The 14,043-nt window shown below is 54.9% G+C and overlaps 1 protein-coding gene across 43 annotated transcripts in view; it reads left to right on the plus strand.

Annotated features, from left to right (window-relative positions):
• Ncor2 (nuclear receptor co-repressor 2) overlaps positions 1–14,043 on the plus strand; it is a 161,877-nt gene that overhangs the window by 81,657 nt on the left and 66,177 nt on the right. For 39 of the 43 annotated variants that reach the window (XM_006249305.5, XM_006249320.5, XM_017598397.3 and 36 more), the window contains 4 exons: positions 5,384–5,450; positions 8,907–9,079; positions 9,921–10,014; positions 11,634–11,812. In XM_006249305.5, coding sequence (XP_006249367.1) covers positions 5,384–5,450; positions 8,907–9,079; positions 9,921–10,014; positions 11,634–11,812 — 513 coding nt within the window. The remainder of the gene's footprint in view (positions 1–5,383; positions 5,451–8,906; positions 9,080–9,920; positions 10,015–11,633; positions 11,813–14,043) is intronic. The other 4 variants (XM_063271518.1, XM_039089593.2, XM_039089594.2 and 1 more) reach the window with 1 other exon arrangement.

Consider the following 14,043-nt stretch of genomic DNA (forward strand, 5'->3'; position numbering starts at 1 on the left):
CAGGCTACTGAGACATTGATTTACTTGTTTATTTGTTCATTGACTTGGTCACTCTGTCCCTCAGTTATTTTACTTGTTCATTCATTCATTCACTCGCTCGCTCGCTCGCTCGCTCGCCGGCCGATGTTGCCAGTGCTGTTCTCACCCCGTGGAGTCAGGACAGTACAAAGGCTTATTCCGCGTTTGGGTTTTGACAAGCAGCAGAGAAGAGTGAGGGGTTCAGTCACGGAGAAAATCTCCACTCGCCTGAGGCTTGCTCAGCCCTGGCTTTCATGTCATGACACTCCTTGGTGGGTTTCTTAAGTGCGTCGGAAGAAGATCTCATTGGATGGCCCTGGCTAGCCCAGAGCCTTCTGAGTGCTGGGATTCCAGGATGTGCTGTCATACCCAGTCTGACGTAGCCGGTGACCGGACGACAGGCTGATGGTTTTATATTGCTTTTGCTGCTTACAGTGAGTGATGTTCCTGGGGATAGAAACAGTCATGGACCCAAGCCAAAGAGGTGTGTGCCCGGACAGTGTAGGCGACGTTAGCCTTAGCTTAGCTGTGACCCGTGTCACCTGTGCTGACCAAGGATGGATTTGGAATGGATTTCTTTGATGCCCTTTGCCTCTATTAGAATCTGTCTGGGCTTGGTGGCATAGGTCTGTGAGCCCAGTGCTCTAGAGGTTGGTGAGTAAAAGATATATCCGGGGCTACAAAATAAGACAATAGCCTTAAAGCTAGCTAGCTGAACTACCTTCCTATCTACCTACCTACCTACCTACCTACCTACCTACCTACCTACCTACCTAACTACCTGCCAGACACTGATAGCTTTAAAAATCAGTAAGTAAAGACAGAAGAAAGGAAACAGGGGTCTTGAGCCTATGCCAGTTGTGGTGACCATCCAGCTGCGTTATTCTAGCTATTAAGTCATAAATATGGCTCTGAGGGAGTGACCTTTCTTACGCAGATAGCTAGTTTTCTGTTTAGTAAGTCCATCTGTGAGTGCGTTGTGAGCTACGTCATGCTTAGAGTGCTAGGGCTTGCTGTAGGCGCCATTAACATCGTGGCCACTGTTGCTTATTTCAGAGTTACACTGCTAAATCCACTGCGAATGTGCCCCGAGAGGAGAGAATGGAGTAATAGGAGATGGGGGAGGGAGTCTGGCTCGAGACCGGGGCAGGATGTGCTGGTAGAAGCCTGAGCAGCTGCCTGGCTGTGTGGAGCATCCCAGGCAGCTGGGACCAGCAGTGCAAAGGCCCTTGGGCCGTGCTGAGCTGCTCGAGATTGCAGACTGCCGCAGCCACAGGCAGGATCAGTCAGGCCCAGGAGGGTGCTTCTTGTACTTCCGCTCGGTCACCATCCGCAAAGCTGCGGCCTCTCTTGTGGGATGTGCTCTGCTACGAGTTTACCTTCAGGTTCACTGTGATGGCCACTGGGAGAAAGGTCCTGCCGTGCCGTGGGAAGGCCCTGAAGAGCTATGGGCAGTGAGGTATGGAAGGTCAAGGCATCAGGTCTAGGGTCCCGCCCAGGGCTGGTAGTATGTGGTAAGCTGCCTCTTGACTAGCGCCACCACTCACTGGGGACCACACACTTCAGCTGTGGCCCTCGGCTCCATCGGCCGTTCTTGACCCCATTCCTGCTGCTCCGGCCTGTGGATGAGTCTGAGGAACGGGGAAGCCTAGGGCTGGGACGCAAATTTTGCTTTTTTAAAAAAATTTTTTTTTTTTGGTTCTTTTTTTTGGAGCTGGGGACCGAACCCAGGGCCTTGCGCTTCCTAGGTAAGCGCTCTACCACTGAGCTAAATCCCCAGCCCCTTTTTTAAATTTTTTTTAAGCCCCTTTTGGACAGAGTTTGCATACAGGTTGCCATTTTTAAAGTCTGAGCAGTAGCTTTTTCTTGGTCACTTAGGGTGAGCTTGTCAGCATGGGCTGCAACAGCACAGTGTCAGGGAATTCTGTCTTTTTGTTTCTTCCGGTCAAGGACTCCTCTGGTCTTCTCTGTGTCCTTCCGTGTTCCTGATGTTTCTCATAGGTGGGGGCTGGGCTGCCCCAGTCGCTCACAGTCCTGGGGTAGGTACAGTGGGCAGCGCGGGGTGTAGAGACCAGGCTCTGAAAGTGCAGATAGCTTCCTCTGGACTGAGACTACTTCCAGAGGGCTGCTGGGTAGCACGCCCTGTGACATGGTGAGGCTCAGGCCCGGGAAGCTGCTTGGAAGGCAGTGTCTATGTGACCTAGGTGAAATGTCAGGAGTTCCCAGGCCTCCGGGGTGGATGAAGTCCTTAAGGCCTGGGGGCCTTTGGGGTTACTGCCTAATTGGGTGAGAAAGATTCAGAATGGTCAGCCTCACCTCCTAGGGGTTGGGGGTTACCAGGGGAAACAGAATTCCCTAAAGGTGGAGCCAGGACCTCTGGAGTCACGTGGCGGTAGAGACTCAGCTCTGAGAAAACGGACTGAACAGTGTTAGGCTGGGGGCGTGCTGTAATCCCAGCTCGCAGGGGCCTGAGACTGTAGGAATGAGTGAGTCTAGCCTAGGCTGTCTAGCAAAAGCCAGACAAACAGACAACACCTGCATTAAACAGACAGTGTCAGGGTTGGGGATTTAGCTCAGTGGTAGAGCGCTTGCCTAGGAAGCGCAAGGCCCTGGGTTCGGTCCCCAGCTCCGGAAAAAAACAAAAAAAACAGTGTCGTCAGAGCTGCTGATGCAGGTAGTGAGCGGCCCATCACTGGGAGGTATGCAAGCCAAGAGTGCTATAGGTTGCTCTCTTTGGTTTGACATGCAGCAGGAGGGAGACTTTGGCTTATCAGTTGCCACTCTGGAAAGCGAAGACCTGGGCCCACTGTGTTAACAGTCCCTCAAGCTGACACCTGTACCTTACGTGTGGGAGTGGTACCAGGGGGTTTTGTTGTTCTAGTCCCTAACCGTAGTGACAGTTATTCCTCACCTCTTTGTTCACCAAGCACGCCTCCGTGTGTCTGTCTGCACCAGGCACTGTCTGTCCCTGGGAGTTAGGAGGGGATGAGTCCCTACTTGCAGTGGAGAAATGGCAGGCTCTCTACTCAGGCGGAGTGTGACAGCCGTGACAAGGACAGCGAGATTGATCCGGGGTTAGTGGGGAGCTCCACCACCCAGGGAGCAGAGCCGTCACCACTCCTGGGCTCTCTGCTGTAATTGCTGAGAGGTGGGAAGCGTCCCTTCCCTGGGGACCTGGCCCCTGTCATTTTAATTTCTCTGCCTGCGTGCCTGGCCGTGACTTTCAAGTTAATTTCATGCTTGGCTTCCTGGGGTGGGTGATTTCAGACCTGTGGAGGTCACCTGTGCTCTGCTTGTCTCCCCTGCCGGTGTCCGGAAAGTGTCACTAGCAGCTGAGGTTCTGCCAGGGCACCTGCCACCTGGACTGGGAGCCTGCCCTCTCCCAAGGGCTTAGATCTCTTAGAATCCCCACACAGGGAGGGCAGCCCCAAGGGCATGCCGGAGGAGAGCAGTGTAGGAGCTCCCAGACCTGCAGGACCTTCAGGAGCATCCATGCCTGGATGGCGTCAGATAAGTCTCAGCCGAGTACGATGGGGCTGGACAGCCACCGCCCCGCCTGGGGTTTGCCTACCTGCTTGGTCTCTGCCAGCATGGAGCCTTGGACCTCGAGTGTCTCAGGCTCCTCTTTTCCTCATATTCTAGGCCCGCCATCTCATTTTCAAGATGGACAGGAAGCAGGTTACTGGGAACATGTCTCTGGTCTTGCTCTGGTGGTTCAGAGGTGCCAAATAGCTTCCCCAGGGTCACAGAGCAAAGACGCACATGTCTCTGTGTCTCTGGCCTGGCAACCTCAGATAGTCAGTCACATTGCCTTCCCCACTAGCAGGCGAGGATGCTCGTTACCACAGAGGCTCTCGGGCTCTCTAACACCCTGTTACCAGCTTGAGCAGGCATAGGTGGGGCTCCATCTAATTGTGCCTTGGGACAGTTGGGGTCAGACCCTTCTTGACCCTCATCTCATCCGGCCAAGCCCAGGAGCTCAGCTCCCCTCAACCGCCTTTGTTCAATTCCACGTTTGTAATTGCCAGCAGGCAGCTGATTTCATGGCTGTTTGTGGAAGGCCTCCCTTTGTCTCTCCACCGGAGTTCCTACATTCACACTAGTATTGGTGTAGCTCCCCATTCTTCCAGTAGCAGGTGGCTGTATTCCCTCCCCTCCCGCTTCTGTCCCCCTCTCCTCTTCCTCCCTTTTCCCTCTTCCTCTCCTTCTCCTCTTTCCCCCTCTCTCCTCTGCTCTCCCTCAGCCCAGAATCGCCTCAGACTTCCTGTATGGTACACAATACCTAAACTTCTGATCCTTCTGCCTCAGCTGATTCCCAAATGTTGAGATTACAGGTATGGACCGCATTTTCATGTGGTGCTGAGGATTGAACCTAGGACTTCGTGCTTGGTAGGCCAGCAAGCCACGTCTGAGGTCATAGGCATGGGACCCCCAGGCTCTCACTCCAAGGTGACGCCCTTCAGTGGGAACTCTTAGATTAGGGACATGTGAGGAAGTTGGGGTTCCCTCACCCGAAAAGTGATGTAGCCATGATCCCGGGTTAGAGAGGGCATGTTCAGGTGTGTGATGGTGATGGTCCCCAAGGCTCTCTGTCTGTGTCTCCCAGAGGTCAGTTACAGTGCCTGGTTGAGTGTTTTAGGCCTGTGGGGTGTAGGGATGTAGCAGGTCTCTGCTGCTTGGAGCGTGTGGTGGATGGAGTCCTGTATTCCAACTGTGCTGTGCCTACCCTCAGGATTTCTGTTCCCTCTTTGCAGTCTGAGCTTTATCTTGCCCGTCTGTGTCTTTTTTCTACCCTCTGCCTCCATTTTCTAAATCTTTGTCCATTCTGAGGTAAATCTCTGTTCTCTTCTCTCTCCCTCCCTTTTCCTTCTCTCAGTTTCTCCCTTCCACCCCTCTCTGACCCTGCTCTTCTACCCATGTCTGCACCCTTGTTTTCCTCTCTTCCTCTCAGAATCCTTCCCCGCTTTCCTCAGTAATACTTGCAGAGCCTTGTGGGGGGCTATGGTCAAGCTGGTACAGTGGAGCGGGGCAGTCTACCCAACCTGGAGACTCCTCGATGCCTTTAGCTGTTCATAGGACAGTGTCCCTGGCCATAGCCATTGCCACATGACTCATTTGCCTCCGGGTAGCAAGGGTTGAACTTTGTTGGTTGATACCCATGGCTGTGACTCAGGGATGAGGATGATGCAAGTTGGCAAGTGTGGGAGCTCTAGAGATGGCGGGCAGGTGGTACTAGCAGCTCTAAGGGACAGGTAGGCTCTTGGGAAAGGGGGAGTGGGCTCCCTCTGACTGAGGGCCAGTGCTAATCACCGTGAGCTCCTGCTGAGAGCTGGCCATCTCCGACGCCCCTGTCTGTGCTCCCCAGAAACCAGGCGATGCGGAAGAAGCTGATCTTGTACTTCAAGCGGAGGAACCACGCACGCAAGCAGTGGGTGAGTCCCGTCCCGTCTTTTCCATGACATATACAAGCAGTGTGTGAGTCTAATCCGGTCTCTTCCATACCATGTGTGAGCTGTGGGTGAGTCTCATCCCTATCCCGTCCCTCCCCTCCATGTGTTATGAAAGCAGTGCGTGGGTCCTGTTCTGTCCGCTCAACACACGGGCAAGCGGTAGATGAGTCCTGCTTCCATTCTGCCCTTCTCTGAATCCCCACCCCTGTCCCCTCTCCTCCATTGGTGCAGTAGATAAGGGAAGCCCTGTGCCCCCATGGCCATTCAGGAGTCAGAGCCTCTTCAGCACATGCTATCCAGGCTCCCGAGGTCCCTGTCCACTCTGCAGCTGTCGGGGATGGGTGTCTGCGTCATGAGAGAATGCTGTAGATGAACCCTAAAGGCTGCAGCTCCTGTGGTGTTTGGGGCTCCTGACCTCCTCTCCCAGCCCTCTAGAGTGGGGAGCCACTGAAGCCAATAGGGTCTTGAATGCATCCTTAAAATGTCCTTCATGGGCTTTAGTGCCCACAGTTTTGGAGAGAGATAGAAGCTAGGGGTGTCCTGAGAGACGATCCTTCCCCTCCTCCAGCCAGGTCCAGGCTCTGGAATATTCGGCCATTGGAAAGCAGCAAGGCCCTGGTCTGTGGTGGTCCGTTCTTCGGGAGGGGGTGAGGGAAACAATTGCACTTTGACCCACAGGAAACCAGGGCTAAGGGATAGAGGCAAGGAACCTGCCATGTTGCCTTAGCTGCCAGGGTTGGGAGTGACACTCCACCATTATGCCTACTTATGTAGTACCGGAACCGTGTAGCTGGTTTGATTTAGGCCTTCACCTCCCTTCCTGGGCTCTGCATGCAGTCTCTGCTTAGCCTTGATCCTGAATCAGCTCTGATCCAGGGCCAGGCTTCAGTTGGAGGTGATGTCATCCATTCCATTCAGCCCGGGACTGCTGGGAGACACTGTCTGGTGTTTGTGTGTGTGTGTGTGTGGTGGGGGGTGCGGGGGTCTACGATGTCAAGATGGCAGACTCGACCCTTCCTGGGCTGTCACATGGGGCTGCAAGGTGGTCCCTGCCCCCTTTCTCAGGTTGGCCTTACTCAGCCAGTCTTACTCAGCAGTGCCTAGAGCCTGCGGGTGTGTAGTAAACAGAAGACAGCAACTAAGTTCTGCTTGCACTGAAGTGGAATGATGCTGGAATGTGAATTGTGGGTGAAGAGGAGTCAGGGAGCTCCCCAGTCATACGCCTTCAGCTGCAGTCCCGAGTGCCCACTGTGCATGTGGTTCCTGGCATGGGCTTCAGGAACTGAGTTTCCCATCCCAGACCTTTTCTCCTCATCAGTGGGCATGGTTCCATGAGGTGGGTGTGTTTGCACAGCCCCGTATTTCAGGCAGGGAAGCTGAGACGGAGAGGTTAGCGCGTTGGCCCCATGTCACACAGCTGAGTAGTGGCAGCGTCTGGATTGGCACCGGGGCTGTCTTGTTCCTTAGTCCTGGGTAAGCAGATAGGGCCTGGGCAAGCTGAGGTAGAGATGAGCTCCGGAGGGAAGGTGGCCTCAGCAGTGGAGGAGGAACGGCCCTGCTGACTTACAGGGGCGAGCTAGTTGTGTACAGGTCTTTGCTGAGGGAGAGCATGGCAGGCGTAAAGGCCCTGGGGTTGGCGCTCACCAGGACCTGTTGAGGCTTATCCTCCCAGAGGAGCACAAGTGCATTCATGGTGAATCTGCCCTCAGTGTGGGATGTCCTGTGCGTCGGGCTGCAGGAAAGGACGATAGTTGCATGACCACACCCTCGCTCTAAGATCAGGCTGGTCAGCTCCAGGATCGCCATGTGCAGACCACAGGACCACAGGACCGCAGGCCCCTGCTGCTGATGGACGAGGAGAAGGCAGGCGTGGGGGGGGGGTCCCCTTAACATCCTGCAATCCAACCCTGCCATGCCATTGGGCCATCCCTAGATGCCACTCACAGCTTGCCCTGAGTGGCTGCCCTCAGCTGTATCTGCCGTCCCACGTCAGAGGTCCTTGCGGCTCTCTGAGAGGAGCCAGTGAGGTAGAGGGGGATTTGGGGTGGGCTTGGAGTCAGGGAGCTGGTTTTTAAAGATGAAGGAAAAGCCTCCGAGTCCCCTTGGCTCTGCAGCCCAGGTGGTCCGCCATAGGCTGATAGACAGAGAGGTCTGCCTCCTCTCCTGGCCAAGCAATGTCCTGCTGTCTTTAGACAGTGGTTGTCAAAGGATCCTTGCTCCGATGTGGAACCAAGTGCACTCACCTACCCAGTAGATGAGACAGACTGCAGCAGGCCACACTGTGGTTTGACCTAGACAGACACTGTCCTGTCTCAGACAGTACCACACCCCCATTCGGGAGCTGCTTGGGCCTTTGTGCTATTGCCTGGGGCTGTGGATCGTGTGGGATGTTCCTGAGGTCTTGGGCCCTGTTACTTGTCTGCAAGGTATGGGACAGCCCCAGCCCTCAGCTGGTGACTGACTGACGAAGTCAGCTCTGATGTCCTCCCCTGTCTCTGGCCTCTGGTCTCTCAAGTATTCTCTCCCTTCTCCTTGGGCTTCTGGGTAGGAGCCAAGAGACCTAGGCTGGACTGGTGGAATGTGTGTGGGCCCCCCTCCATCCCCCACCCCCCATCTGCCCTTAGCCGGAGTCCAATACCTTGGACTATTGTTCAACTCTCCTTGAGCCATAGACACAGGGCGCTCCGGGTCAGAGGTTAAACACACTGTGGCAGGTATCAGGGCACAAGAACATAGCCAAGGTGTTAATATGACCATGTCTCCCGTCCTTCTGTAGCTGTTAGGGGCGGGATTTTTGATCTCCTTGGATACATACAGGGCGTGCGGCTGTACCCTGGGCTTGTTGGAGAAATACAGCAGGCAGCTTGGTGGTTAAACCGGGAGGGGGACTTCCTCATCTGCAGAGGAGGGCAGAACCTTTTTTCCAATGTCTGCTAGGTTTGGGGTTCTTAGATCTGGGGAGTGTGGCTGCACCAGAGACCAGGGACAAGGAACTGCCTCGAAAGCGGATATTCCCTGGGGACACCTTTTCTGGGCCACAAGAGCTCTACAGAGCCATGCCGCCCAGGACAACTCCTGCAGTTGGGCGGCCTGGCTTGATCTGCTTCACGGTGTCCACGGTAGCCGGCGTGAACACAGCACGAGCCTCAGGCTACTGGTTCAGGGCTGTTTCTCATTTGTGTGACCGAGGGAATAACTTGACGGGACTGGAGGCTTCTGAGGCAGATGAGGCCCCTGAGGGGCACCTGTGACTCCCCAGGGACCAGCAGCTCTGTGACTGTGACAGAGTGTGTGTGTGTGTGTGTGTGTGTGTGTGTGTGTGTGTGTGTGTGTGTGTGTCTGTCTGTCCCTCCCCCTCCCCCATCCGTCCATGTGACTGCAGTGGGCAGTGTCCGGCCCTCACCGGCGTGCCTCCTTCTGGCCATGGCCCCCTCACAGGAGCAGCGCTTCTGCCAGCGCTATGACCAGCTCATGGAGGCATGGGAGAAGAAGGTGGAGCGCATTGAGAACAATCCGCGGAGAAGGGCCAAGGAGAGCAAGGTGAGGGAGTACTACGAGAAACAGTTCCCGGAGATCCGCAAGCAGCGGGAGCTGCAGGAGCGCATGCAGAGGTAAGGGCGCCACGGAGGACAGTGTGCACAGGGGTGAGGGGTGCAGAGCTGAGGGCAAAGGGATCGGCCCACACTAGGGAGAACACAGGAGTGAGTGCGTGCGTGCGGAAGTGAAGGCCCAGAGCGGGGTGAGGGTACTGAGGTGAGCACATGTAAAACAGCTCTCCCAGGGATGAGCATGTATAGAGGGTTCACGTGGGCCTCTGCTGGCTTGTGCCCAGAGTGCCCTCACAGGGCTTCACAGTTACAGCTAGGCACCCTCCAGAGCCATCACTCATGAGCTTTGTCTTGCTGTTCTCACTCTCCCGACCCCATGCCTGCTTAAAGCTGCTGAGTGCGACTCTGCGGGGGGGAGGGGGGGGAGTCGGAGTGGGGACGGGAGGATGGCCGGGCCCAGCTCCGAGGTGGGTGCCTGTCCTCACTGTGGCCATGACGGGAGAAACCTGGGCAGGCTGTCTGAACAAACGAGGCTAGCTGGGTGTGGCCACCTGGATGCGTAGGCTCATCCGACTTGTCTCACCGACCCACACAACAACATGGTCCCAGGGGCTGATCTGAGGTCCAGAAACCTGCTCCTGGTCCTCGGGCTAGAGGCAGCATTGGGTTCCTGCTGGATCTTTGTCCTTTGTTCATGGGAGATGGGCTGCCATCTTGTAACCTCTGGGGGTTGACATTCCTGGGCTCTAAGCCTCTGGTCAGATGTGAAGGTGGGGTCTCAGCCCTGGTCTCCCCATCCCCATTCATTCACCCATACTTAACCCTCTAGAATGTTCTGCCCCATGATCCAGGCCTAGCCTCTCCGTGGGATGGCTGGTCCTGACTGTGTCCTTCTGGTTTCCAGCAGGGTGGGCCAGCGTGGCAGTGGGCTCTCCATGTCGGCGGCACGCAGTGAGCATGAGGTTTCTGAGATCATCGATGGCTTGTCTGAGCAGGAGGTAAGTCCACAGTGACACTGTGCACACCCCATCGCTTTTGAATGTCTCTCTCCATGTCATTTACACATAGCTTCTGCCATGATGGTCAGGTGCCAGCAGGAAACCTAGTGCTTTCAATCCCGAGGCTGGTGATGGGCATCCGTCAGAAGCGATGTGGGCACCAGCAATAAGTGGCCGTGCCAGGCCATGCCTGTCCCCCAAAGGGCACAGATGACAGGGATACCCACAACTGTGAAGGAAAACATAGTTGGGGAAATTCACTGATCCAAAAAGCCTCTAGTGCCTAGAAGGGACATCAGGAAGCTGGGTTGTGGGACAGGGATAAGTGCCCCTCACTCCTCTCCCACTGCCATGGTTCAGGGTCTCTGCTGAGCTTGGCAGAACTGTTAGGGGGCGGTCTGTCAGTGAGAGCAGCTGGGGCCAGCCGAGGACCTTCCTAGAGGAGCCTGCCTTCTGCCCGTTGTCCCTTTGGTCTTCCCTGGGGACCCAGTGCCAATCTTGGTGGGGTGTGGTCACCATCACAGAGAAGGCCACGAAGCAGAGCAGGTGCTTGTCCCCAGAGAGGTGTACATGGCCGCCACCACAGTGGACCCAGAACACCATGTACCAGGACCCTTGCTTCTTTTCTGGTGGTTCTGCTCTCAGGCAGAGATGGCCATAACACCTTTGTCCCTTCTGAGGCAGTTACGTGGCAACCCTGGCCATGTATCAGGAGTGGCCGCTTAAGTGGCCTCCTTGTCAACACAGACAGCCCTGTGCACGCAGCAACCTTACCAGCTCGGGCCTGCACCCCACTGAATGCCTGGCCTTTAAGGGACATCCTCTTGCTGTAGTTCTGCTGGAAAACCTCTCCTCCTCTTGTGGGCAGAAAGCAGAACTCAAAAATCCGCAAGCGGCAGCCATGGGGCCATCCTCGCTGGCGGCCATGCGGCTCGGTTCAACCTCTGTGCCACAGATGTGGATGCAGGTGTGGCTTTCGTTTTCTCTGGAAGCAGGGAGACAGTGGCCCTGTCTACCCACACATTGGACCCTTCCTTAGGCTCTAACCACACAAGAGTGTTGTGGCTGCCACCTTTTTGGGGAGCCATTGCCAGAACAAGGCTGGAGACAGAGTCTGGGTCAGAACCAGAGGGTACTGGGCAGGAGACACCTGGCACCTTCCTAACATGGACAAGCCAGGCAGCCATAGAAGGGCAGGCAGGCCCAGTCCCCAGGGGATGATGGAAAAGCCAGGGCCAGAAAGTGACCAGGCTCTCTGCGTGCCCTGTGCTATCCCCTGGATTTCTGGCTCTAAGCCAGATATGTGCCATCCCGAGTGTGCGTGGAGCCAGGCTGGGCCGTGCCCTGTCCCTGCCTTCACAGTGTTTTATTACACTGCCTTTGTGGGGGTGAGATTCATGGCCTCTCCTACTGCAGATAAGGCCTCATGCTGTGCACTGAATTTACGGCTTTTACTTTCCTTAACTACCCCACAACTCTAAATCCTCTCCAGCACCAGCCACGGCTGACTTTTTAATTCATCATCCCTCCCCTAAGGAATGCCCCAGGGCCGGGGCACCCACCCCTCACCTTGGAGGCCCTGCATTTGCCCCCTGACCCCACCCTGTGCTCTGCTGCAGAACCTGGAGAAGCAGATGCGCCAGCTGGCTGTGATCCCGCCCATGTTGTACGATGCGGACCAGCAGAGGATCAAGTTCATCAACATGAACGGACTCATGGACGACCCCATGAAGGTGTACAAAGACCGCCAGGTTACCAACATGTGGAGTGAGCAGGAGAGGGACACCTTCCGCGAGAAGTGAGTGTCCTCCGCGGCTGCCTGGGAGCCTTGCCTGTGTGCTCTCTGTTCTCACACTGTGGTCACAGAGGCACTGATCAGAACTCCCGCTGCTCTGGCGGTGAAGGGATCCTCAGCCCCTCTCTGCCTCCATCCTTTTAGGAGTCTTAGGCATTTGTCTTCTCGTAGGTAACAGGTGTGTGTCTCCTTGTACCTCACAGAATTCATCAGCAGACAGCTCCCTCCACATAGGCTCAGAGAGGCGAGGCCGCCTGACAGACGTAGAGCGCCTGTGGTGTGGAGGCAGGCGTAGCTGGCCGCTGGAATAGAGAGGCCGTGTAGGGAAGCCAGGGCTTCAGTGATCAGGAATAGGCTCTGGTAGTTAGGAGATGGAGCTCAGCTGAGTGTGGTTGCCAAACCTTTAACCCCAGCACCAGGGAGGCCGAGGCAGGGACATCTCTTCTACTCCAGCCCAGCTTAATCTATACAGTGAGACCCTGTCTCAAAAAGTGCGTCTCCAGGAGGCTTCTCCAGACAGTTTAGGGGAGACGAGTTTGTGACTTCTGGGTGGAAGACCATTTTAGCCCAGGGTGAGGACCTGAGGTGTTGTCTCTAGGTCAAAAGAAACATCCCGCGTTTTGGGGAGCCCTGGAAGAGGTGGTGGTATAGATGTCACGATAATATTCTTATGTCTGTTATTTGGGCCAGTACCCTGTAACACTCTACCTTGAAGCAGAACCCCTTCCTCAGAGGACCAGGACCCCTGAGAGGCTGGAGCGAAGAGATTGAAGCAGGGACTGGGCCGGCACATTGCCCAGGAATGCCTGTTGAAGGGGAGGTTCTCATGCAACAGGCCTCTGTTGAGCAGAGTGGCTGACCTGTTTTCCCTCCAGAGAGACCCTTGTCTGCTGGGGGAAGAGTAGTCCAGGGTCAGGCTGTACCTGCCTTTGGAAGGACGCTGTACAACAGGCTAGCCCCATCCCAGATCACAGACAAGGTTTGGCCGCTACATGGGGCTTGGGCACAAGCAACAGTCTTCAAAGTAGCATTTGGCTATAGAAACACACACACACACAAAAGAATCCCCCGAGTCTGCCCTATTGGCAGCTCAGGTCAGGAGCTCTCTCCTTTGTGGCCTGTATCTAGGACTCTTGTGCCTAGGACTCCTCCGTCTGGTGTGTTTTATGACCTGACTTAGGATAGTGGTCCTGAGATGGCTGAGGCCTCTGTGTGTCCTAGTGTCTTGCTAGGCCTGCTGTTTTAATGGGCAAACACTTAGGGGTACTTTAGTGGCCGGCCCTTCCTAGATAAGTCTCATTGCACTTCAGACCTAGTGATTTACTCTGATGATTCTATAGCTGACAAACTGATGACCTGATGTCTACTGGTGCATCTTCTGTTTACGCAAGGCACAGCCATATTATGTTGGTCTTTGAAGGCTGATGGTGTCCCCGGAGGGCTTACTTGCCAAGGTGCTGATGGCATCCAAACTGACCTCAGAGTAACTCAGATGTCACTTGCTGACCACATGGCCATGCACAAGCCAGCCTCAGTTTCCTCCTGGGTAAAATAGGCATGGCTACATAGCATTCTCCTTGTGCCTGTGGCAGCCACTTCTGCCCCAACAGGAGAAGCTAGGACACCCTTCTGTGAAAAGGTGATGATTTGCATGAGACCTGTGTGTCCCCATTCTTATCCTGGGGTCGGTCACACTACTAGATTTAAGGGAAGTCCACACGAACAGTCGTTACTTGGAGTTTTTTAGGGACATTGCCACTGGAAGGCCAAATATAAATATGGTTTACACAGGCCCAGGTGGTGAGTGCGTGCGTGCGTGTGCATGCTCTTGTATGTGTAAAACTTTGTTGCCTAGGGGCAATGGGGGGTGCCGCTTTATTTTCCAGACAGAGTCTCATAGCTCAGGCTCGCCTCAGGCTCATTGTATAGTCAAGTCTGGTCTTGAACCCTCCTCCTGCCTCAACCTCCCCAGTGCTAGGATCATAGACATAAACCCCATGTTATGTTTTATATATACACGAATGTGTATATATATGTATATATATGTGTACACAATGTATATATATGTATGTGTATACACACACACACATTTTAAAGACAGGGCTTTCTTTATGCAGTGCTGACTCTGAAACTTCTTCCCTCAGCCCATAGCACTGGCAATCTAGGCATGTACTGCTACGGTTGACTTCTTTTGAAGCCTAACTGCCCGTGATTGGTTGAACCTTAGATGTAGT

Source organism: Rattus norvegicus, chromosome 12 (assembly GCF_036323735.1).
Source record: "Rattus norvegicus strain BN/NHsdMcwi chromosome 12, GRCr8, whole genome shotgun sequence".
NCBI classification, from domain to species: domain Eukaryota; kingdom Metazoa; phylum Chordata; class Mammalia; order Rodentia; family Muridae; genus Rattus; species Rattus norvegicus.